This window comes from Heptranchias perlo, chromosome 12 (assembly GCF_035084215.1).
Source record: "Heptranchias perlo isolate sHepPer1 chromosome 12, sHepPer1.hap1, whole genome shotgun sequence".
Classification (NCBI taxonomy): Eukaryota; Metazoa; Chordata; class Chondrichthyes; order Hexanchiformes; family Hexanchidae; genus Heptranchias; species Heptranchias perlo.
Window position 1 is genome coordinate 47180180 of NC_090336.1, and position 24401 is coordinate 47204580.

General features: G+C 41.4%; 1 protein-coding gene across 6 annotated transcripts in view; it reads left to right on the forward strand.

Moving 5' to 3' along the window:
- bbox1 (butyrobetaine (gamma), 2-oxoglutarate dioxygenase (gamma-butyrobetaine hydroxylase) 1) overlaps positions 1-24401 on the forward strand; it is a 164702-nt gene that overhangs the window by 14247 nt on the left and 126054 nt on the right. For 2 of the 6 annotated variants that reach the window (XM_067994075.1, XM_067994081.1), the window contains exons 2-3: positions 14838-14971; positions 20503-21007. In XM_067994075.1, coding sequence (XP_067850176.1) covers positions 20630-21007 — 378 coding nt within the window. In that variant the 5' untranslated portion in view covers positions 14838-14971; positions 20503-20629. Of the gene's footprint in view, positions 1-2908; positions 3024-14837; positions 15301-20502; positions 21008-24401 lie in introns of all 6 variants that reach the window. The other 4 variants (XM_067994078.1, XM_067994076.1, XM_067994080.1 and 1 more) reach the window with 4 other exon arrangements.

Genomic DNA, 24401 nt, shown 5'->3' on the forward strand with positions numbered 1-24401 from the left:
ACTCCACTTTAAATACTTACATCAGCAGATAGCAAAGGTATTGCCACTATCACAGGAATCAGTCCCGAAATAATGTCGCTCTGCTTGCAAGGGTTCCTGGCATAATACACCGATCTGAATCTTCGCACCTTACACCAATCCATATTCCCATCTGGTTTCCAGATTTTCATTTGTTTGTCTAATATAAAATTAGGAATCCAATTGTTTTCTTCATCATTTAAACCTTTTTGGATCTGATTAAGTAAAAACCCTCCTTACATACTGCAAATGATTGACATCAGTTAGTCTTTATAGTCTTTGTTGTTTTGAATGATTGTCGTATTACTTTATGCCCATCAACAACAACAAGGTGCTATATAACTTGCATTCAAATAGCACCTTTAACATAATAAAATGTCCCAAGATGCTTCACCGGAGCGTTATCAAACAAAACTTGACACCGAGCCACATAAGGAGATATTAGGACAGGTGACCAAAAGCTTGGTCAAGGAGGTAGGTTTTAAGGAAGCGTCTTGAAGGAGGAGAGAGAGGTAGAGAGCCTGTCCTAATCCTTCTGCCAGTTCTTTCATTGAAACCAAGAATCTCCTTGTTCTGATATAACATACCCTGTCTGCCTTTTTATTCCTTTAAGCAATCCGTTTAATTGCTTGTGAATTGTTTCATTATGTTCCCACATTGACAGTTCATCTAAATCTCTTCCCGAATTGCGCTTAGTAAAATCATGTATCATTTCTCTTAACACTGCATGATAAAAATCTACATACATTTGATTACATAAATTGGAAGGCAAAGAAAAATGTAAGAGTAGGAATAATCTCTAATCCCAAATTACTATCAGCCCATTATTTAGTCCATCTCCTTGTCTCGGGCATTCTGTTAGTTCATCCTGGTCCAGTTTTGTTTAGTTACGTATGGGATCTTGCCTTTTTGCTGTTAACATTAGTCTGCAGTTAAAACAATTGCTGCAATTAGTGAACGTTAGTTCGTCAATCTTATATGCCACCTGTAATGGCACATGCTCACACCAATATTTGCCTTCATGTTGTTGATAAGAGAAATATTCAGGTACTCTGGTACCACTTTCCTGACTGGTCACAATGAAACCCATCAGAGCTGCAAGGAACACCTACACCATCTTTTCAATCTAAGAAGAAATACTCTCCATACATTTTAGAATTTAATCAGAAATTAACCAAATTTATGAGCTGAAAAGGGGAGGCCTTTCGATGGTCAGTGCCCTTGAAGGGTTTCAGTGGCAATTGTTTGCTTTAACATATACGTCATCGGGGCAGCATAGAGGTGTTCAGGGAGATGTTCCCAGATTGTGGTCTGTCATGGCTTCAAAAGGCATTACTTCAGTACTTTTAGATACAGTTCCTCTAATTGCCATCAAAATTAGGGGTATGTTAAGATGCCAGTCTCACTGACTCCCTTAAAAGCAAACACTGCAGATGCTGAAAATCTGAAATAAAAACAGAAAATGCTGGAAACATTTAACAGGTCAGGCAGCTTCTGTGGAGAGAGAAACAACGGTAACTCTGTTTCTCTCTCCACAGATGCTGCCTGACCTGCTGAGTTTTTCCAGCATTTTCTGTTCTTATCACTGACTATCTTCTTCAGCACAGTCTTAACCGTTCTACTTGTTCTTTCCACCAAGCCTGATGCTTGTGGGTGTTATGGGATGTGGATTTCTGTTCTATCCCTAACATGATACACATTTCTTTCATGGCCTGGCCCACAAATGACTCTTGTTATCACTATCGACCACCCGGGGCATTGCCCACCTCGAAAGAACTTGTTCCACAAGAACGTTCGCGGTAGTGAGCGCGGGTGAATAGTGCATCGAGCCACACAGCTGATACTTAAAATAAGCTAATACAACACGTCTTTACATTCCGCAATGCAATTTGACAGATAGAAGTAATGGGTTATGTTACTACTTGGCTGTGAAAAAGCTTGGGGGGTGGGTGAGGAGTCACCCAACACAATAGCAGTTTCAGACGTGCTGTAAGCAAATTTTTTAAAAAACAGTGATTTGAAAAAGTTCAAATTGATTTAAAAGCAGACAACATCTTGTAATTGTAACTTTGTAATTCTCCAAAACTACTTTTTACTTTTTAAAAAAAACTTTGTGCATTTAACAGTGGTATAATGTATTCTGTGAATTTATAAAACATGCTGCAGTCAATTTAGTTTAAAATAAACATGCACAAGGATCCTAATACGCTAAAGTCACGCTAAAGATATGATTTGTCCAATCGAATACATATCAATTCTGCCAAATATATTTCAGTCTAAATAAATCTAGACTACCTGCCTTTAATTTAAAGTATAGGGCCAATTTTCAAATACTTTTTTAGCGAAAGTACAAAACTTTCCCAATTTCCACTATTGCTGCCTTAAATCCCCCAGGATTTTGTGGGCACAATCTTAAACTGAAATTAACACACCCCAACAACCATATTCACGCTCTCCGATACTCAACAGGTACCTTAATTACACTCAATCATTCAATCCTTCTTTGCTCTCATCCACCCTAAGCTATTGGTTCCCTGTTATGGGTTATGAACTCACAAGTGCCAATTGTTATGCAAAAATCCAATGTTGCGCCACCAGGGAATATCCACATAGTTTACATCACCAGCTGTCTATGGTGGCCATCCACAGAAAACCAGTATTCATAATTTGATAATTTGGTCAGACGCTTGTGGTTAAACCACATGCATAGGCAGAATTGGCTTAAATGGTATGCTTGCAGATGTTATCACAATCACAATGACAATGGAACAGGATATTGATCAGGATATGCCCCAAGGTTTTATGTGTTCAGCAATCTAAATGTCATAAAGCACACAACAAAATTAAACTCAGTAAGAATTGGACAATGTATGATTGTTTTTTAAAATAGTATAAGAAAGAGATACGAAGCAAAACTCAGTTGGATCTTTGGCTACCTTCGAGGAGAACTACCGTACATGACCTGGATAGGCAATCGCTCATGATTCCCAGCAAGTTCTTTATACGTAAGTTTGTAGACGTAGGACTGCATCTACCACTCTATGTAGTCATGAGATGAATGTTTTGAAACGGTAATAAATGTATTTAATTGTCAGACATATTATTGTCTCTAGATTCTACATATCTGTCATTAAAAGGATAAGAATTATCCTAACATCTTGGCGACTGTGGCAATAGCTAAGAAAGCAGTTGTTTGAATATCAAATCCAAGAATGGCCAACTCTGATTTGATATTACTATAACGGTAGTAGATATGGGATTAAAAGCAAAATACTGTGGATGCTGGAAATTTGAAATAAAAACAGAAAATGCTGGAAATATTCAGCAGGTCAGGCAGCATCTTTGGAAAGAGAAATAGAATTAGCTTTTCAGGTCGTTGAGGTCATCGACATGAAAAGTAACTCTGTTTCTCAATCGTTGAGGTCATCGACATGAAATGTAACTCTGTTTCTCAATCCGCAGATGCTGCCTGACCTGCTTAGTATTTCCAGCATTTTCTGTAGATACAGGATTAATTTGTTCATTTTGGATATTTTACTGATGATACAGTTAGGAGAGTATAAGACATAAGAACATAAGAAATAGGAGCAGGAGTAGGCCATACGGCCCCTCGAGCCTGCTCCACCATTCAATACGATCATGGCTGATTTTCGATCTCAACTCCACTTTCCCGCCCGATCCCCAAATCCCTTCATTCCCTTAGAGTCCAAAAATCAATCTATCTCATTCTTGAATATACTCAATGATTCAGCATCCACAGCCCTCTGGGATAGAGAATTTCAAAGGTTCACAACCCTCTGAGTGAAGAAATTCCTCCTTATCTCAGTCTTAAATGTCCGACCCCTTATCCTGAGACTATGCCCAGGGAAACTGCCTCTCAGCATCTACCCTGTCAAGCCCTCTCAGAATCTTATGTTTCAATGAAGTCACCTCCCACTCTTCTAAACTCCAGAGAGTAAAGGCCCATTCTACTCCATCTCTCCTGATAAGACAACCCTCTCATCCCAGAAATCAATCTAGTGAACCTTTGTTGCACCGCCTCTAAGGCAAGTATATCCTTTCTTAGGTAAGGAGACCAAAACTGTGCACAGGACTCCAAAGCCCTGTACCCTTGCAATAAAGGCCAACATACCATTTGCCTTCCTAATTGTTTGCTGTACCTGCATGCTAACTTCCTGTGTTTCGTGTACAAGGACACCCAAATCCCTCTGAACACCAACATTTAATAGTTTCTCACCATTTAAAAAATATTCAGTTTTGCTGTTTCTCCCAAAGTGAATAACCTCACATTTCCCTACATTATTGCCCACTCACTTAACCTATATATATCTCTTTGTGTCCTCCTCACAACCTACTTTCCCACCTAGCTTTGTATTGTCTGCAAACTTGGATACATTACACTCGGTCCCTTCATCCAAGTCATTAATATAGATTGTAAATAGCTGAGGCCCAAGCACTGATCCTTGCAGCACCCCACTAGTTACAGCCTGCCAACCTGAAAATGACCCGTTTATTCCTACTCTCTGTTTTCTGTCCTTTAACCAATCCTCTATCCATGCGAATATATTACCCCCAACCCCATGAGCCTTTATCTTGTGTAACAACCTTTTGTGTGGCACCTTATCGAATGCCTTTTGAAAATCCAAATATACTGCATCCACTGATTCCTCTTTATCTACCCTGCTAGTTACATCCTCAAAACTCCAGTAGAATTGTCAAAACACTGTTTCCCTTTCATAACACCATGTTAACTCTGCCTAATCATATGATTTCCTAAGTGCCTAGTTATAACGTCCTTAATAATGGATTCCAGCATTTTCCCGCCTGTCAGACTAATTGGCCTATAGTTCCCTGTTTTTTCTCTCTCCCTCCTTTCTTGAATAACAGTGTTACATTTGCTACCTTCCAATCCACTGGGACCATTCTGGAATCTAGGGAATTTTGGAAGATCACAATCAATGCATCCACTATCTCTGTGGACCAATATCTCGCCCAGCATGATGGCAGACCCCTGAAGATGAGAGATCTTATGGGAGAAACCGACTCTCTAGGCAAGTTACTGGAGCTACTTAAGGATAGGACTAAAACCCCTATGATACAAAGATTGTTTGCTGCAGCCAAAGCCCTGTCTGGTACAAATAAATGCTTAATGAAAGAGTTAAAGGAAAAAGAAAATAATGAGAAATTGATGCAGAAACAGTTAGAAATGGATCCACAGGAGAATGATATCCAGTAACTCAGATAAGATTGTTGACCAACAAACAGGAGTAGCTCGCTCAGAAGCATTTAAAATTTCTGTAGAAAGGGACTGTCTCAAAACTGAGGATAAGATGTTCGGTGAAAAGGAAAATGTGAGAGCTGTAAACATGATCTAAAGGATTGCAAAATGGTAGTTGCAGGATTGAGACCAGCAGTGAGCGAGGCAGTTGTAATGGTTCAGCAACTGAGGAACGGACTGGGACTTCAGGCTATTTCCCTAGTTCCACCTTCCTCCCACCCCCCCGCCCCTGTACTCTGTCATTCCACCCCTTCCTTTCTCCAACAGACAAGAAATTGTGCAGGAGGACAAGAAGTTCATATCAGCTCTTTAACAGCCAAACAGCAGCTGTAAAACAGTTACTTTAAACCCCCTTTGTTAGACACGTGAAGAGTAACAAAAGAATTAAGAAAAAGAGAGAAATTAAAAGCCCTCAGCACACATCAGAGATTAACTGTTGTGAGAAAAAAGAAGGATAAAGTACTGTTTCTTTAAATGTGTGTCCTGCTTTCTGCAGTTTCGTGCAGCAGCTCGTTCTGCCCCTTTTCTTTTCACAGAACTAAAAGCAGCTCAACCCTCTGTAGTTCCTGTCATTGGTATTCGGAGTAATATAGGCATTGTGTTTTCTATAAGCATATGCTGTCTTAAGTTTGTTGATTGTTTTCTCTATATATTGAGTCTTGTTTTTGGGCCTGAACTGAATTGGAGTAATTCACATTAACTGACCTGAGTTTATAGACCAAGTGCCTTAAAATTATCAAATTATTCATACTGGTTTTATATAGATCTCCACTTTAGAAAACTGGTTGTGAAAAGTCCCGAGTTCGCGACATGGGATTGTCAAGTATCAATTGGTAATTATGAGTTCATCACCCATAATGGGGATTCAATAACTGAAGGTGTATTACGGGTACGGTAGCATAGTGGTTATGTTACTGGGCTAGTAATCCAGAGGCCTGGACTAAAATCCAGAGTCATGAGTTCAAATACCGCCACGGCAGCTGGCGAATTTAAATTCAATTAATTAATTAAATTCAATGAATTAAATAAAAATCTGGAATTAAAATACTAGTATCAGTAATGATAGCCATGAAACTACCGGATTGTCGTAAAAACCCATCTGGTTCACTAATGTCCTTTAGGGAAGGAAACCTGCCGTCCTTACCCGGTCTGGCCTATATGTGACTCCAGACCCACAGCAATGTGGTTGATTCTTAATTGCCCTCTGAAATGGCCTAGCAAGCCACTCAGTTGTAAAATCTCGCTACGAAAAGTCAGAATAAGAATAAAACCGGACGGACCACCCGGCATCGGACCACTAGGCACCGGACACGACAACGGCAAAACACCAAGCCCAGTCGACCCTGCAAGGTCCTCCTTACTAACATCTGGGGACTTGTGCCAAAATTGGGAGAGCTGTCCCACAGACTAGTCAAGCAACAGCCTGACATAGCCATACTCACAGAATCATATCTTTCAGCCAATGTCCCAGACTCTTCCATCACCATCCCTGGGTATGTCCTGTCCCACCGGCAGGACAGACCCACCAGAGGTGGCGGTACAGTGATATACCATCAGGAGGGAGTGGCCCTGGGCGTCCTCAACATTGACTCTGGACCCCATGAAATCTCATGGCATCAGGTCAAACATGGGCAAGGAAACCTCCTGCTGATTACCACCTACCGTCCTCCCTCAGCTGATGAATCAGTCCTCTTCCATGTTGAGCACCACTTGGAGGAAGCACTGAGGGTAGCAAGGGCACAAAATGTACTCTGGGTGGGGGACTTCAATGTCCATCACCAAGAGTGGCTCGGTAGCACCACTACTGACCGAGCTGGCCGAGTCCTGAAGGACATAGCTGCTAGACTGGGCCTGCGGCAGGTGGTGAGCGAACCAACACGAGGGAAAAACTTACTTGACCTCGTCCTCACCAATCTACCTGTCGCAAATGCATCTGTCCATGACAGTATTGGTAGGAGTGACCACCGCACAGTCCTCGTGGAGATGAAGTCCCGTCTTCGCACTGAGGACACCATCCAACGTGTTGTGTGGCACTACCACCGTGCTAAATGGGATAGATTCAGAACAGATCTAGCAGCTCAAAATTGGGCATCCATGAGGCGCTGTGGGCCATCAGCAGCAGCAGAATTGTATTCCAGCACAATCTGTAACCTCATGGCCCGGCATATTCCTCACTCTACCATTACCAACAAGCCAGGGGATCAACCCTGGTTCAATGAGGAGTGTAGAAGAGCATGCCAGGAGCAGCACCAGGCGTACCTAAAAATGAGGTACCAACCTGGTGAAGCTACAACTCAGGACTACATGCATGCTAAACAGCGGAAGCAACATGCTATAGACAGAGCTAAGCGATTCCACAACCAACGGATCAGATCAAAGCTCTGCAGTCCTGCCACATCCAGTCGTGAATGGTGGTGGACAATTAAACAACTAACGGGAGGAGGAGGCTCTGCAAACATCCCCATTCTCAATGATGGCGGAGTCCAGCACGTGAGTGCAAAAGACAAGGCTGAAGCATTTGCAACCATCTTCAGCCAGAAGTGCCGAGTGGATGATCCATCTCCGCCTCCTCCCGATATCCCCACCATCACGGAAGCCAGCCTTCGGCCAATTCGATTCACTCCACGTGATATCAAGAAACGGCTGAGTGCACTGGATACAGCAAAGGCTATGGGCCCCGACAACATCCCAGCTGTAGTGCTGAAGACTGGTGCTTCAGAACTAGCTGCGCCTCTAGCCAAGCTGTTCCAGTACAGCTACAACACTGGCATCTACCCGACAATGTGGAAAATTGCCCAGGTATGTCCTGTCCACAAAAAGCAGGACAAATCCAATCCGGCCAATTACCGCCCCATCAGTCTACTCTCAATCATCAGCAAAGTGATGGAAGGTGTCGTCGACAGTGCTATCAAGCGGCACTTACTCACCAATAACCTGCTCACCGATGCTCAGTTTGGGTTCCTCCAGGACCACTCGGCTCCAGACCTCATTACAGCCTTGGTCCAAACATGGACAAAAGAGCTGAATTCCAGAGGTGAGGTGAGAGTGACTGCCCTTGACATCAAGGCAGCATTTGACCGAGTGTGGCACCAAGGAGCCCTAGTAAAATTGAAGTCAATGGGAATCAGGGGTAAACTCTCCAGTGGCTGGAGTCATACCTAGCACAAAGGAAGATGGTAGCGGTTGTTGGAGGCCAAGCATCTCAGCCCCAGGGCATTGCTGCAGGAGTTCCTCAGGGCAGTGTCCTAGGCCCAACCATCTTCAGCTGCTTCATCAATGACCTTCCCTCCATCATAAGGTCAGAAATGGGGATGTTCGCTGATGACTGCACAGTGTTCAGTTCCATTCGCAACTCCTCAGATAATGAAGCAGTCCGAGCCCGCATGCATCAAGACCTGGACAACATCCAGGCTTGGGCTCATAAGTGGCAAGTTACATTCGCGCCAGATAAGTGCCAGGCAATGACCATCTCCAACAAGAGAGAGTCTAACCACCTCCCCTTGACATTCAACGGCATTACCATCGCCGAATCCCCCACCATCAACATCCTGGGGGTCACCATTGACCAGAAACTTAACTGGACCAGCCATATAAATATTGTGGCTACAAGAGCAGGTCAGAGGCTGGGTATTCTGCGGCGAGTGACTCACCTCCTGACTCCCCAAAGCCTTTCCACCATCTACAAAGCACAAGTCAGGAGTGTGATGGAATACTCTCCACTTGCCTGGATGAGTGCAGCTCCAACAACACTCAAGAAGCTCGACACCATCCACGATAAAGCAGCCCGCTTGATTGGCACCCCATCCACCACCCGAAACATTCACTCCCTTCACCACCGGCGCACTGTGGCTACAGTGTGCACCATCTACAGGATGCACTGCAGCAACTCGCCAAGGCTTCTTCGACAGCACCTCCCAAACCCGCGACCTCTACCACCTAGAAGGACAAGAGCAGCAGGCGCATGGGAACAACACCACCTGCACGTTCCCCTCCAAGTCACACACCATCCCGACTTGGAAATATATCGCCGTTCCTTCATTGTCGCTGGGTCAAAATCCTGGAACTCCCTTCCTAACAGCACTGTGGGAGAACCGTCACCACACGGACTGCAGCGGTTCAAGAAGGCGGCTCACCACCACCTTCTCGAGGGCAATTAGGGATGGGCAATAAATGCTGGCCTCGCCAGCGATGCCCACATCCCGTGAACGAATAAAAAAAAAGGTGGATCTGAGCATTTCAAACAAAATTAAATTATCAAAGAATATAAAAAGAAATAGTAAAGTATTCTACATGCACATAAATAACAAAAGAAAAATCAGAATAGGGATAGGGCCACTAAGGGATACACAAGATAAATTGATAATGACAGCAAAATGGGAGAAATATTGAATAATTACTTTGCCTCAGTATTTACCAGGGAGACTAACAAGGTGGGCATAACATTAGAAGAGATCAAAAAACATATAAAAATATTTAAGATAAAAAGGGGGAAGATAATTGATAAACTAATCAAACTTAGAAAGGATAAAACCCCTGGTCTGGATGGATTGCATCTGCACATATTAAAAGAAGTTAGGGAAGAGATAGCAGAGGCACTATTACATATATATAAAAATTCATTTGATAAGGGAATAGTGCCAGAGGACTGGCAGACAGCTAATATGATTCCTATATTTAAAAAGGGAGATAGAACAAGTCTAGGGAACTATAGACCAGTTAGCTTAACTTCGGTGGTAGGAAAGATAATGGAATCTTTACTCAAAGATGTAATAGAAAAACATCTAGAAAAGGAAAATATAATAAATAGTAGTTCGCACGGATTTCAGACGGGAAAGTCACACTTGACCAACCTTATTAAATTCTTTGAAGAAGTAACAGAAAGAGTAGACAAGGGTAATGCAGTTGATGTAATATATTTGGATTTTAAAAAGGCCTTCAATAAGGTACCGCATGCCTTACGACTAAGGTCACAGCATGCGAAGTTGGGGACAGGTAGCAGAATGGATAGCAAGCTGGCTACAAAACAGAAAACAGAGATTGGGGGTTAAGAGTAGCTACTCAGACTAGCAAAAGGTGGGAAGGGGTGTTGAACAGGGATCAGTGTTGGGGCCACTGTTGCACACAATTTACATTAACGATTTGGACTCGGGAATCGGAAGTACAATTTCAAAATTTGCAGGCGACACCAAATTGCGGGGTTGAGTTAATACAAAGGAAGAATGTGTCAAAATGCAAGAAGACATTAATAAACTTGGGCATAAAATTGGTAAATGAATTTCAATATAGATAAGTGTGAGGTGGTGCATTTTGGTAGGAAGAATAAGGAGGCCTAATATTGCTTGGATAATAAGAGCCTAAATGGGGTAGAGGTGCAAAGGGATCTCTGGGTACAGGTACACAAATCACTAAAAGTAGTGATGCAAGTTAATAAGGCCATAAAAAGGCAAAACAAGCACAGGGGTTCATTTCTAGGGGGATAAAATTGAAAAGCAGTGAAGTTATTTTAAACTTGTATAGAACCTTGGTTAGACTACACAGAGTACTGTGCACAGTTCTGGTCTCCATATTATAAAAAGGATATAGAGGCATTGGAGAAGGTGCAAGAAAGATTCACAAGGATGATACCAGAACTCAGAGGATATGCATGTCAGGAAAGGCTGAACAGGCTGGGGCTCTTTTCTCCAGAAAAGAGAAGACCGAGTGGTGACTTGATAGAGGTCTTTAAGATAATAAGAGGGTAGAGAAAATGTTTCCACTTGTGGGGAGTCCAAAACTAGAGGTCGTAAATATAAGATAGTGACTAATAAATCCAATTGGGAATTCAGGAGAAACTTCTTTACCCAAAGCATGGTAAGAATGTGGAACGCGCTACCACAAGGAGTAGTTGAGGCAAATAGCATAGGTACATTTAAGGGGAAGCTAGATGAGCACACGAGGAAGTAAGGAATAGAAGGGTAAGTTGAAGAGGGGGGGAGGAGGCTCGCGTGGAGCATAACGCCAGCATAGACTAGTTGGGCCGAATGGCCTGTTTCTGTGCTGCAGACTCGATGTAACTCGATGAATGATTGAATGTGATTAAGGTACCTGGAGTTGTTATGTGGTGAATCGGAGACCATGAATATAGTTGTTAGGGTATGTGACATTAATTTCAACTTAAGATTGTGCCCCCAAAATCTCAGGGAATTTAAGGTAGCAATGTTACTTTTTTTGCGAAAGCACAAAAGTTCTGTTTGACAAATGGCTCTATATAATTTAAATTAAAGACACCATAGTATGGATTTTTTAGACCGAAATTTATTTTGCAGAATTAATATGTATTCGATTGGGCTAATCATACCTGCAACTTTAGCGTATTAGGATCTTTGTGCATGTTTATTTTAAGTTAAATTCACTGCAGCAGGTTTTATAAATTCACACGATACATTATACCATTGTTAAATGCACAAAGTGTTTTTTAAAAAATAAAAAGCAGCTTTGGAGAATTACAAAGTTACAATTACAAGATGATGTCTGGTTTTAAATCAATTTGAACTTTATCAAATCATTTTTTTTTCTTAATTTGCTTGCAGTATGTCTGAATCTGCTGTTGTTGTGGCTGACTCCGCACCCACCCCCAAAGCTTTTTCACAGCCAAGAAGTATTTAACCCCTTGATTCATTTGCCAAATTGCATTGCTGAATATAAAGACATTTGGTTTTTTTTTGAAAATCTCAGTTGTGTGGCTTGAAGCAACATCACTCGCTGGTGCAGAGCGTTCACTACCAAGAAAGTTCTTGTGGAATAAGTTCTTTCGAGGTGCAGAATGCCACAGGTAATCGATAGTGGTAACGGAGCATCGTTTGTGGGCCAGGTCATGAAAGAAATGCGCACCATATTAGGTGTAGAACAGAAATTCCACATCTCATACCACCCACAAGCATCAGGCTTGGTGGAAAGGACAAATGAACGGTTCAGCCTATGCTGAAGAAGGTAGTCAGTCAGACTGAGATCTTAACGTACTCCTGATTTTAGATGCCAATTAGAGCAACTGTGTCTAAAAGTACTGAAGTGACACGTTTTGAAGCCATGACAGGTCATGAAAGAGCGTCTCCTAAATTACCTCTATGCTGCCCCGATGATGAATTTGTTAAAGCAAACCGTTACCACTGAAACCTTTCAGGGGCACCGATTCTTGAAAGATCTTCCCTTTTCATTTCATCAATTCAGTTAATATCTGAGTACATTTTAACACATTTGGAGAGTATTTCTTTTTAGATTGAAAGGATGGCAATGGGTGTTCCTTGCTGGTCTGATGTTTTTTGTTGTGACCAGTCAGGAACGGGATACCGGAGTACCTGAATACTTCTCTTACCAACGGCAATTGGCGGTGCAAAGCTGGCTGATATTAACCTGGCAGAATGACTCTACAAGAAATAATTTCATTATTCCAGCCGACCTTTCTCACTTGTACTGTGGTCCCAACTAGTAATTTTAGCCCAGAGACAAGGAGAAGGAACAAATAATGGATTGATAGTGGTTTGCAATTCAAAATCACTGCTACTCTGTTAAATTTTTCTTCTGTCTCTTTGCCTTCCAATTTATGTAATCGAATGTATGTAGATTTTTATCATGACAATGCTAAGAGAAATGGTACACCATTTTACTAAATGCAATTTGGGAAGAGATTTAGATGAACTGATGTAAAGATAATGTGGGAACATGATGAACCAATGCGCAAGCAATTAAAGGGATTGCTTAAAGGAATAAATGGGCAGACAGGATGTTCTATCAGAACAAGGAGAGTCTCTGGTTTCAATAAAAGAACTGGCACAAGGATTAGAACATTTTAGGAATAAAGTTAATATGGCAGTCATTCAGAACAACAAAGACTATAAAAAAGAACTGATCTAAAAGGCAATCACTTGCAGTATGTGTGGAAGGTGTTTACTTAATCGGATCCAAAAAGGGTTAAATGATGATATAGAAATCAATTGGATCCCAAATTTTATATTAGACAAACAAATGAAAATCTGGAAATCAGATGGTATATTGATTGGTGTAAGGTGCGAAGATTCAGATCTTTTATTCACAATTATGCCAGGAAGCCCTGCAAGCAGTGTGACATTATTTTGGGGCTGGTTCCTGTGATGGTGGTGATACCATTGCTATCTGTTGATGTAAGAGCAATTGAAGTATTTAAAGTGGAGTCGGTAGGCTTGTTGAAGGATGATATTCATAAGGAATTTGTAAATTACCCAAAGATATTAATGAGAGGAAAAGAAGGCTTCTGGATTACACCACATAGTTTGTGCTGTTTCAGGAAAATTGGGGCATGGTTATGCAGATGCGATATTTTACAAAGTGCACTGCCAGCTTGTGGTTTCACCCTAAATGAAGAATCCCGTAATTGTACTATTCAAATTGCTCAATGGAATCCTAAGAGGACCAGCATTGTCTATTCGGGGAGAGGAAGGTATTGTATTATAACTAATGAGAAGCATTACACACATGGGGATACTTCATGTCTGGTTTGGCTGTTACATCCACCAAAATGACTAAAATTGGGGATAAAATATTGGTGCCTCTTAGGGCCCACAATGTTACAGAAATTCAAGTAAACATTACCCTCCAGTCAGAAGCCTTACGAGCAACTGTAAATTTTGGTCATCCAATTCTTCCCCTTTCTTGAGTATTAAATCGATATTACAATGCACCAGCACTTCTCAGGGACAATATCATCATTATACAGCAGCTGAATGATGATACTGAACAATCTATTGCCACCCTGGGTAACCATGAATAGTGGGAGGTGGTATACAATACGGGACAGCACTCCTGGGTAAGAACGGCCTCTGCGTTCCTACTAGTAGCACAGCTATTCGTGCCGATTGCCGTCACAGTAATAGTTTGTTTGATTTTTAAAAAACCCTGAAACAAGTTAAGATAAGAGAGTACGGCGGAAATGTTAGTACTCACCAGAAAGCAAGTTTGCGAGGCTACAAAAAGGAGGTCCTTTTCGAGCTTCGAGGTGGGGAATGTAAAAATATAAATATGTTTTTACATTGTTTTTAATATAGAATGAAGACAGAACAGCTAATTATGGTTAAACCACGTGAGTAGGCAGAATTAGTTTAAACGATATGCTTGTGGATCTTTTGATCACAACGACGTTGGAGAAGGATGAAACTTTAGACAACAGAACAAGATTTTTGACCTGGATATACCCCAAAGGTGTATGTGTTCAGCAATCTGTTTGATGATCTAAGGGTCAGAAAACACCAAACAAAGTTAAACTCAGGAAGAATTGGACAATGTATGATTGTTTTGTTAAAATAGTATAAAAGAACGATAGGAAGCAAAACTCATTTAGGAACTTTGGCTACCTTCAAGGAGAGCTACCATAAATTGCCCAGACAGGTAATCACTCACAATTCCCGGGAAGTTCTTTACACGTAAGTTTCTAGACGTAGGACTGCGTGCACTGCTCTGTATGTAGTCTTAAGATGAATGTTTTGAAACAATAATAAATGTATTTAATTGTCAAACATATTACGGTCTCTAGCTTCTACGAACCTGTTCTGAAAAGGATAAGGATTATCCTGACACAGGGTACTGTCTGCCCCCTACTGCTACCAGAAATACAGTCGGTGCTTCCATGGAGTTGGAGTCAATAACTGGTCCTTGGCTGCTTCTGAGGTGAGGAGAATGTTGCAAATTCCAGCGAAACTGCCACACCCTCCATTGATGTCGACAACAAAGAAAAATCTTCCCTGACGTGGCGTTGTAGACTGTAAGGGGTATAAATTCATTTTGCGCGCTAGGGCAAAACGGACGATAACAAATCAGATTGACTTCAATGGAAAAGAAAATCGGGAGGCGTGCAAAGCTGGCTCCACGTTTTACACTATGGCCCAAGACCAAGGTATACCCCCAGCAGTCATGCCCATCAGTTGCTACACTGCCTTGCAAACTGATCTCAGGACTTGCACATTGGTGTGATGCTCCTCGAACATCCTTCTTTTCAAGTGAGTACCCATGAGTTCAGGGTCCCGGCTGGGATCGTGGCATAGCATGACCCATTCCCTCTTTACTCCTGCTCCTTCATGTTCTGTAATTCTCTCTAGGCAGAAGTATCTGTGCTGGTGCATGGGAATGAAAAAAGCAAGTATTGGAAAAGGTGAAATTGGGAGGGTTATGGCAGAGGAACATTGAGCAGAATATAGGTCCAGGAACTCATAGATGGGCTTCACCTTCACTTCCTCTTGCTCATTATCACCCTTCAGTGACTTAGATGAAGGGACCGAGTGTAATGTATTCAAGATTGCTGATGATACAAAGCTAGGTGGGAAAGTAAGCTGTGAGGAGGATGCAAAGAGTCTGCAAAGGGATAGAGACAGGTTAAGTGAGTGGGCAAGAAGGTGGCAGATGGAATATAATGTGGGGAAATGTGGATAATTTCACTTTGGTAGGAAGAATAGAAAAGCAGAATATTTTTTAAAAGGTGGGAGACTAAGAAATGTTGGCAGTCAGAGGGATTTGGGTGTCTTTGTACATGAATCACAGAAAGTTAACATGCAGGTACAGCAAGCAATTAGGAAGGCAAATGGCACGTTAGTCTTTATTGAAAGGAGGTTAGAGTATAAGAGTAAGGAGGTCTTGCAGCAATTATACAGGGCATTGGTGAGACATAACCTGGAGTACTATGTACAGTTTTGACCTCCTTACCTAAGGAAGATATACTTGCCTTAAAGGGGGTGCAACAAAGGTTCACTAGATTGATTCTTGGGATGAGAGGGTTGTCCTATGAGGAGAGATTGAGTAGAATAGGCCTATACTCCTCTGAAGTTTAGAAGAATGAGAGGTGATCTCATTGAAACGTATAAAATTCTTAGAGGGCTTGACAGGGTAGATGCTGAGAGGCTGTTTCCCGTGACTGGAGAGTCTAGAACTAGAGGTCATAGTCTCAAGATATGGGGTCGGCCATTTAGGACTGAGATGAGGAGGAATTTCTTCTGAGGGTTGTGAATCTTTGGAATTCTCTACCCCAGAGGGCTGTGGATGCTCAGTCGTTGAGTATATTCAAGGCTGAGATCGATGGATATTTGGACACTAAGGGAATCAACGATATGGGGATAAGGCGGGAAAGTGGAGTTGATGTAGAAGATCAGCCATGATCTTGTTGAATGGTGGAGCAGGCTCGAGGGGCTGTATGGCCTACTCCTGTTCCTATTTCTTATGTTCTTATATTCTAATGTTCTTGGCTTCATCATACTCATAGCTAAGTAGGAAGAAGTTCTTTCTCTCCTCGTCATCATCCATATGCCTCGATCCCTTTGCTATGGTGAATCTGAGGGAAAGGGGGGTACAAGTTAAGAATGGGTGGCATTAACCCCTTGGGATTAAGGAGACTGAGAAGGGTGTGGAAGCTTGTGACTGTGTGCTACTTTACCAGGATGCCAAGGTGACTGTGCAGGTGTAGAGTCAGTAGCAGCGCCAGCACCATCCACAACCTTACCACGTCCAACGGCCAGAGCAGAGTGCCTCCCCAGCAGCTCCAAGGTCTACTCCTCATAGGGGGTAAACTTACCTGCTGCTGCACTTTTCAGCAAGACCTCCTCCCCCCCCCCCCCTCCCCGCCCCTGCCGTCTCTCTTGTTGTGGACAAGTTTTTCTTGTTACAAGATTCAGTGAATTATGTGAAGGCTAGCAAATAAGAGCTGTCTCCTAAGTGACAAGGGACAGTTGATGTAAGAGATCTGGTGGTATTACTTTGTTAAAGTGGAGGAAAGGATTTTCAAGGTCTGCTTTCAAATAAATGCTGTTAGGGAAGGTGGCGACAATTACCTTAAGATCCCTAGTTTGTGCTCGCTTTAACCAGTGTGCATTTTGAAGGGTTGTTTGTACAGCTCTTAATTTTAGAGGATAAAGAGTGTGCTGGTGCCCAGGGTGTCCAAGAAAGAAAAGGGTGTGGCTGACTGTTTGCCTGCCCTGGTCAGGTCAATTCACTTCTTGTGGAACTGATCTGCAGTTCTGGGGGTGAGAGAGTTGGCACTCAGTGCCAGTCATACCTCCCTCCACATGTCACGAGAAGCTTCCTTCCACGGAGATGCAGCACTCCCTCTCCCCATCTCTCTGGCCTCGATTTTAACCTCCCTCGCCCAGCGAGAATGATGCTTGGAAGGGGTTAAGATTAGCTCGAGTCCACTTACCGGCCTGAGATCGGTCCATTCCCACGCAGCACCATTTCATCGACAGGCAGGCGGGGGCCTACTTTAAATTCAAAAGTCACGACTGAATGACATTATTGGTGCCGTGACTTGATTTTAACATGGAGTCAGGAGGGGCTGCATGGTGTAAAACCCTGTCAGTCGAACCACGGCGGGAGGTGCCGAATGGCCAGAAGAGGCCGCAGTAAATTTTCCAAAATTGCTTCTGTTAGAAATCGTGGTGGGCCAGGAGGAGCAGGAGTGTTCCCCCACCCCAGGCCGTGCGAGGAGTTCTTAGGCCTCCTCAGCCCTAGCCGTGCCTCTCCCTCTGCACGCTAGCATAGGCTGCCAAAGCCCCTGCCCAGCACTGAGATTATGCCAAGGACCGTTCCTTTTGGTCCCTGATGTCCTAAGGCTCCCGACTCGATTTCCCGCTCGCTGGCCCTAACATCAGTCCTGCCGGTTTTGGGCAGGGGACAGTGCTGGAATATTTAAACGAGGCCTGAGAGTTAAAATGGCCCGGGCCTCACACTGAGCTCCCTGTGGGGACTTCCCTCCCGCTCACATCCCTGCACATCCCAAACACGCCCCCTAGTTACAGTTGATGCCTCTGTCTTTATTTCTCTCTCTCTTGATCAATATCCTCAAGTAGGATTTAGAACTGTGAGCTGTTTTGTTCTTGCAATGCCATTGATCCTTCTTTTGCTGTCTGTGTCAGATTCTGCAGTGAAAAACATTCTTTAAAAGTAACACACAATCACAAACCATCCACTTAATGCAACCACCTGACAGTGAACTCAGTTAGCCAACCACTTTCCTACTTACCAGCTGCTCCACAACCTGTTGCTTCAATCTTCAGCAAGACCTGGTTTTATAAAGGCTTCATTCTAATTTGCAAGTAGAATCATACAGCACAGAATGAGGCCATTCTGCCCATCATGCTTGTGCCGGCTCCTTGAAACAGCTAGCCAATTAGTCCCATTAGCACTCCTGGTTTTCATAGGATTTGTGATGGGGATCCTCCAGTGGACATGCTAATGAGCTGACACAGGAAATTTTGACAGATTTAATTCTGTAGAGCATCAGCGGGCACAACTCCAGATGCACTGGCACAAATCTGATGTAACTCACCATCCATAGTGGTTATAGTGGCTCATTTGTAATGAGCAATGCTGAGTTGAATGACTTTAAAATTTGTGATGAAGGATTGAGTTTTGTTAATACTGGTGAATATCCCATGCTATTGCTCAAAGTTAGGTAGATACAATGCAATTTCTTAAGGACAGGAGTGTAATGCCAGGTATTGCTGCAGTAGATCTGTGTCCCTTTAAGGTCACTAAGTCTAAATGTTTTTAAGTAAATTGAGGTTCGGGTCATTTGGTGCTTAGTTGTTTGGTCAGGGAACTTTGCAGATTGCAATGTACCCATCCATTTCAGGCTGGAGATTATAAGTGCAGGTCAGAATCACCCAACATTGAAAGAACATCTCTAACAAAGTGCGATGTCTGCGGTGCTAGACTCTTTTTAACATATTACCATTGGATCTCATGTCAAATTTTATGTCAAATAATACACTTTTTCTAAGGACAGGAGTGCTTTATCGTGTAATTAATGCACAATGTATTATTCTGCTGCTAATGTGAAGCTGTGTCTCTTTAAAACCACAGTCAAATTATTGTTAAGTAAACTCTGGGTAAGGTCACCTAGAAGTTCTTTTTAGCTCTTCACAATGCAGGTGAAATAAGATGAAATAACTGCCGTTCTTTTTCTTTTTTTCAGTGTGATTGTAAGGGGCAGGTCAGTGGTCTAACTACTTACATTCCAAACAACTGGCTTGCTTTCTTGATACTTTTATTTTAAAAAGTGTGATGTGAAAATTTGTATGTACAACACAGAAATTTACATGTGACAGTGTGATACCTTAGGCGTGACTGACACAGCTGCGCACCAGATAAAATATTTTTATTATGCTAAGATATTTGGCCTATCTTTCAATCAAAAATTTATTGATCAATCAGCAAAACCAACATTGCCTCTTTATAAACATTCATTGGCATTCATTCACTTGTGGTCTGTTAAATACATAACTCCGCGGACAGAAGCACTTCCTTGCAGAAACTTAACAAAATACATCGGTAGAAATTCATCTGGGCGCTGCTTTTGAACCCAGAGTTAGCGCAGTACAGGCAGCACGCACCCTAACCGAGAGGCCTGAAGCTGGCCCAAAATTGGGCCTCATCTAAACATTCCAGATGAGCTGCTGGCCACTTTTGTGCCTCCACGGATAGCTCGCCCTTCAGGAGGATTGAATTTTAGGCTGCTTGCCTTGCCGGCAGAAGCCTCAGGTAAGTCCCGGTAGAGTGGCAGGGGGGACGATCGTGGCCAGCAATGGCCATCAGAAATGTTGTGGAGCCAAAAGACTTACTCCTGTTTCACTCCACATTAAAATCTGTTTACCGCATAGGCTACTATCGACATCAGTAAAACCTGAGCAGAGCAGGCTCTGGGCCTGTTGAAGGCAGCTCAATTTACTTGAGGGGTCCTAAAACGGGCGTTAGATCCTTCATCAGCATAGGCAAGGAGCCTGTTTTAGGCAGCCGCACCGGACACCTGAAAATGGTCCGAGGCCAATATGTTATGGATGTTTTCCGGGCGTCCATGGGGCGCAGGTCATAGCCCTTCGAAATTGGTCATTTTGTTCCATTATCTCAAATATAGATTTATTTTTTAGTAACTAGTTGGTTGCTGGAATGAAATCTGAATTTTAAATGAGATATGTATCTTAATTTGTCATTGTTGGCAACTCATGAAAAGTTGTATCTTTAATATGAATTTTTAATAAAAAGTAATGATAACCAACAATAATGTTTTCTATAATTAGTTTATTTGTCATAATCTTTCTCTACAGGAATCTTTGTATTCATTAGAACTAATCCCCCCCAAGTGGAGATATTTTATCTGACGTGTCTAAACTGCTTTCACATTAATGATTAACTTTTTTTGATTGTGTTTGGATTTATAGAAACATCACTGAATTTTGAGTGGGCCGTGAGAACCCTGTTTCAAGAATTCCAGAGTATTGTCACAACCAGAGTGGAGATTCAGGGTCAGAGGCAGCTCTCATCATCTGCAAAATTGTGAAAGCAACAATGTGGCGTGCAGCTACAAAATATTTGCTCAATAACAGAATATATCGAAATAGAATGCAAAAACTATTGACTGGTCAGAACGCTCTGTGTCATCCAGTTCAAAAAGTTCCTTTTCAAGGTTGCAGGCAACACACACCTGCAGCTTTTAAAATAAATATGCCAATTTCAGCTGTCCAAAAAGTAGAGGCCTTTGATAAACAGCGATGCATCTCTGTCCACTGGGAAGATGGAAGTCACAGCCTGTATCCTTATGTGTGGTTAAGGGATAACTGCCAATGTCCCCAGTGCTTCCTGCCGTCAGCTAAAGCAAGAAAGCTTCCCATAAAAGATTTGGATGTGAACATTTCTGCAGAGAAAGTCACTTTGACTGACTCAAAGGTATTATTAGTTTGAAAAATTCTCAGCACTGTTATAGTACCATATCTATGTTAAACCTGGTTTGTCTACATATTAATCTGGGCCATTTGGTGAGCTGTGTAAGACTGACTACTGAGCTCATCCATCCTTTTTGCTGTGAATTACTTTGTAACTGTATTAAATAATATATAATAAGAAATTGACTTGAAAACTTTTGAGTAGGAAATGCAAAATATTTAATTTGCTGATTCTTGGTCACTTTTATCCTATTTAAAATAAGGAATAAAATTGAAGTTTTGAATAAATAAGCATGGTGGCTGAGAGCAGCAATTGTTGCTTGTGTGATACCACAACAGCATAAGTGATTAAGATAATACACAAGAGTCTGATTGTGTATTTCAATCCTGTTTAGAATATAAATGGACATCAGATCCAGTGGAAGTTGCATTCAAATTTGATGCTTATATTTCTGCTGACTCCAAAAAGCTCGCTCTTCTGCCTGGCAAAGTTTGCAGAGTTGCAGAACAAAGGCTGCAATCACCACTAACCCCTCCTGCCCTCCCATAAGTATTTTGCGCCCCTTGCATAGTGATTTACATATTTTAGCTGCTGTGTGGGGACAAAGTGAAGAAATCTTAAGTTTAAAAATAAGATTTAAAATGAGCAAATGTATGTAGTGCTTGCGAAGGCACAGTCATTTCAATTTTCTTCAAATGCTCTTGGTGCAGGCCAGTGAACAATTACAAGTAATTACTGAAAGAACAAGAGCAACATAGGCATAAAGTAAAAGTGAGACAATACAGTATCTTTTAAAAGGACTACCGTATGCATATATTGACTATCGCAAAAATAAATATAGAAAACCTTTAAAATTACTAGGGGTTCATTTTTAGATAATAAACTAATGAATAATTGGCAGGATCCGAGCAGGAATGTGAACCCTGACCCGAGGGAGGGGAAACCAGAGTATCAATGTTATTTGAACTTCAGTCTCCTTTTTTGAGGCTTGAGTGTTACAGTGCGATAGTTACTAGATACCTCATGTGTATTTTACACTTAAGTGCTTAATGGCCTGAAAAACAAATGCCTCTCTCTTTATTTCTGTAGAAACTGCTTTGCTTAAGTATATGGTTCAAGCATTTAAGATTATAATTTTTGAAGGCAAACTACTGAACAGCAAATTACAGCCGTCTATATTTACCATTCTCTGTCTGGTAGCCCACAATACCAGTAGCAGTGTTGTGGCTCTGTGTTTTGTTGCCTTATCAGGCATAGTTCGCTCCCATTCTTTCCCACAAAGTAGAATGGAGTGAACTGTAATTTTAGGTAGCCCATATAATTTTTTCCTGCACTATATTTTTCACGATCTTACAGCAGGAACAATATCCTGTCCTGCCTGTAGAAGTTGGAATAAAGCCAAGATTTGAAGGCAGGGGAAAACTGAATTGCTTTGACATGTTTGAACTTCTTTAAAATAGTGATTGAACCTATAAGGTATGTTAATATATGAATCTTTTTGAAGTTATTTTGCTCCAGAGCAGCTTGGGGCACAAGTCATTTACTACCAAGTTGGATGTAAAAAAAGAAAGGTACTGACATTAGATGCAATTGTACTTGTGTTTAGTTGAAAGGTGCAGTATACTTTTTCTAGTGAGCTGCCTATCAATTTTCATCTTCAGCTGTATGTTGACACAGTGAGCTTAACATTCCTCTGATGGTACTACTGTTAGCTTTACCTGCAAAAAATGTGTTTTGTCCTTGGATGTGACACTGGCTGTGACTTGGAATTTTCTTTTCCAAGGAAGAGGGAGATTATCTCAACAACATATTAATGTTTTTATCCTGGATTAATGTGACAGTAAACGGAGTGTAAAATTGAAGAAACTAAAACTATTTTGAAATTATTTGTTCAAAGACAAAGTTACATCTGTTTCTTTTCATGGATTATATAAATATTAATAATGGAGAATAAAGACAATTCTGGGGCTTCTCAACTCAACATATTTCTTAAAATGCTGAAATGTCTCAATCTTTTAGTATTTTTTAAACCTGTTGCTTGGCATTGAACTTTTTTGACAATGAGTTTATTGTAGTAAATGTAGAAAATATATTCCAGCATCTGTCTCCAGTGCCCCTTTCTCTTTCTTTGTCCCCTAGTTAAACTAAAAACTATCAAATCTAATCAGCCATCTACAGATTTTTTTAAATAAAAATGTTCGCCACCCCCAGAAGGTACAATCTTGCTATAGCCACCCTACAGATTACTTGCTTAACCTGAGGCTTGCTGTTGATACCAAACTTTTCTGGTGAAGCTCATGTACTGTGTTACTAAACTATTGATTTTTCCATCATTAAAAAAAAACATGATTATCAGTGGATATTAGCAAGAATTGTAAAACAGGGAATAAACATATTTTCGCATTCCATCTGGGCACGTGCTCCATTTTCTGACTGCACTTATGTTGATGGGAAAATCAGTCTCTGTGTGTTTTCTTGTTTCCTATCAGTTTGATTCTGTCCAGTGTTTGTTTCCAAATCTTATCTCACTATAGATTCTCATTTTCTGTACTCTCCTCACAGGCAGGTTTAAAAATAAAGCAAAAAGTAAAAATGCTGGCAAGTCAGATATTTGCTGTCCTAACAATTCCTCGACAGATATGCAACATCAATGTATTTATCCACAGCTTTGTATAAAAACAAAACCCTGTACATGTTAATTTTGTAAGAAAGGTTTACAATATCAATGCAGTTGTGAAATTTTATTTATTTATATTCATTTTTTAATTAATTAATTCGGATCAACTCCTATTTTTTCCATGTTCACAAGTCTCTACCAATGCCACTTCAGTTCACCCCGTTAGACTAATTCTTTAGATTCATTCTTTATATTAGAAACTTATAAATTTGGTTCGAAACACTCCACAATGTAATCCCTTTTAACAGGCTTTATTGCAAGTCACAGGTTTAACAGTGAAACAGATCATAAAGTAAAAGTCCTAAAAACAACCTTCAATAGACCAAAAGAACAGATCTTTACATTACTGGTCTGGGAGACACAAACATGACCTAACTGAGGCTAGTTCTATTCTATCTTGCTTGCAGGCTCCTGGGCGTGTGCTTAACAGAGCTGTTAAAAATCTCTCCTTGTAAATTCTCAGGTCCTGAGTGCACTTGTGAATACTGACACATCCACCCATTACATGATTATACCAAAAAGAAGAGTTAAATATGAGGAAAAGCTAATAAGTAGACATGCATCTTATCAATAACTTAGCTAATAGCGACAACTACCATTCTTTGTACTGGTGAGCACCAGTTACCTTATTACACTGCGCATTCTTTCTGCATCTGATTACCGTTCATCCCTGGGAACCCACCGGCTCCCAAGTTTATTTTTGAATCTTGTATCTCTCTA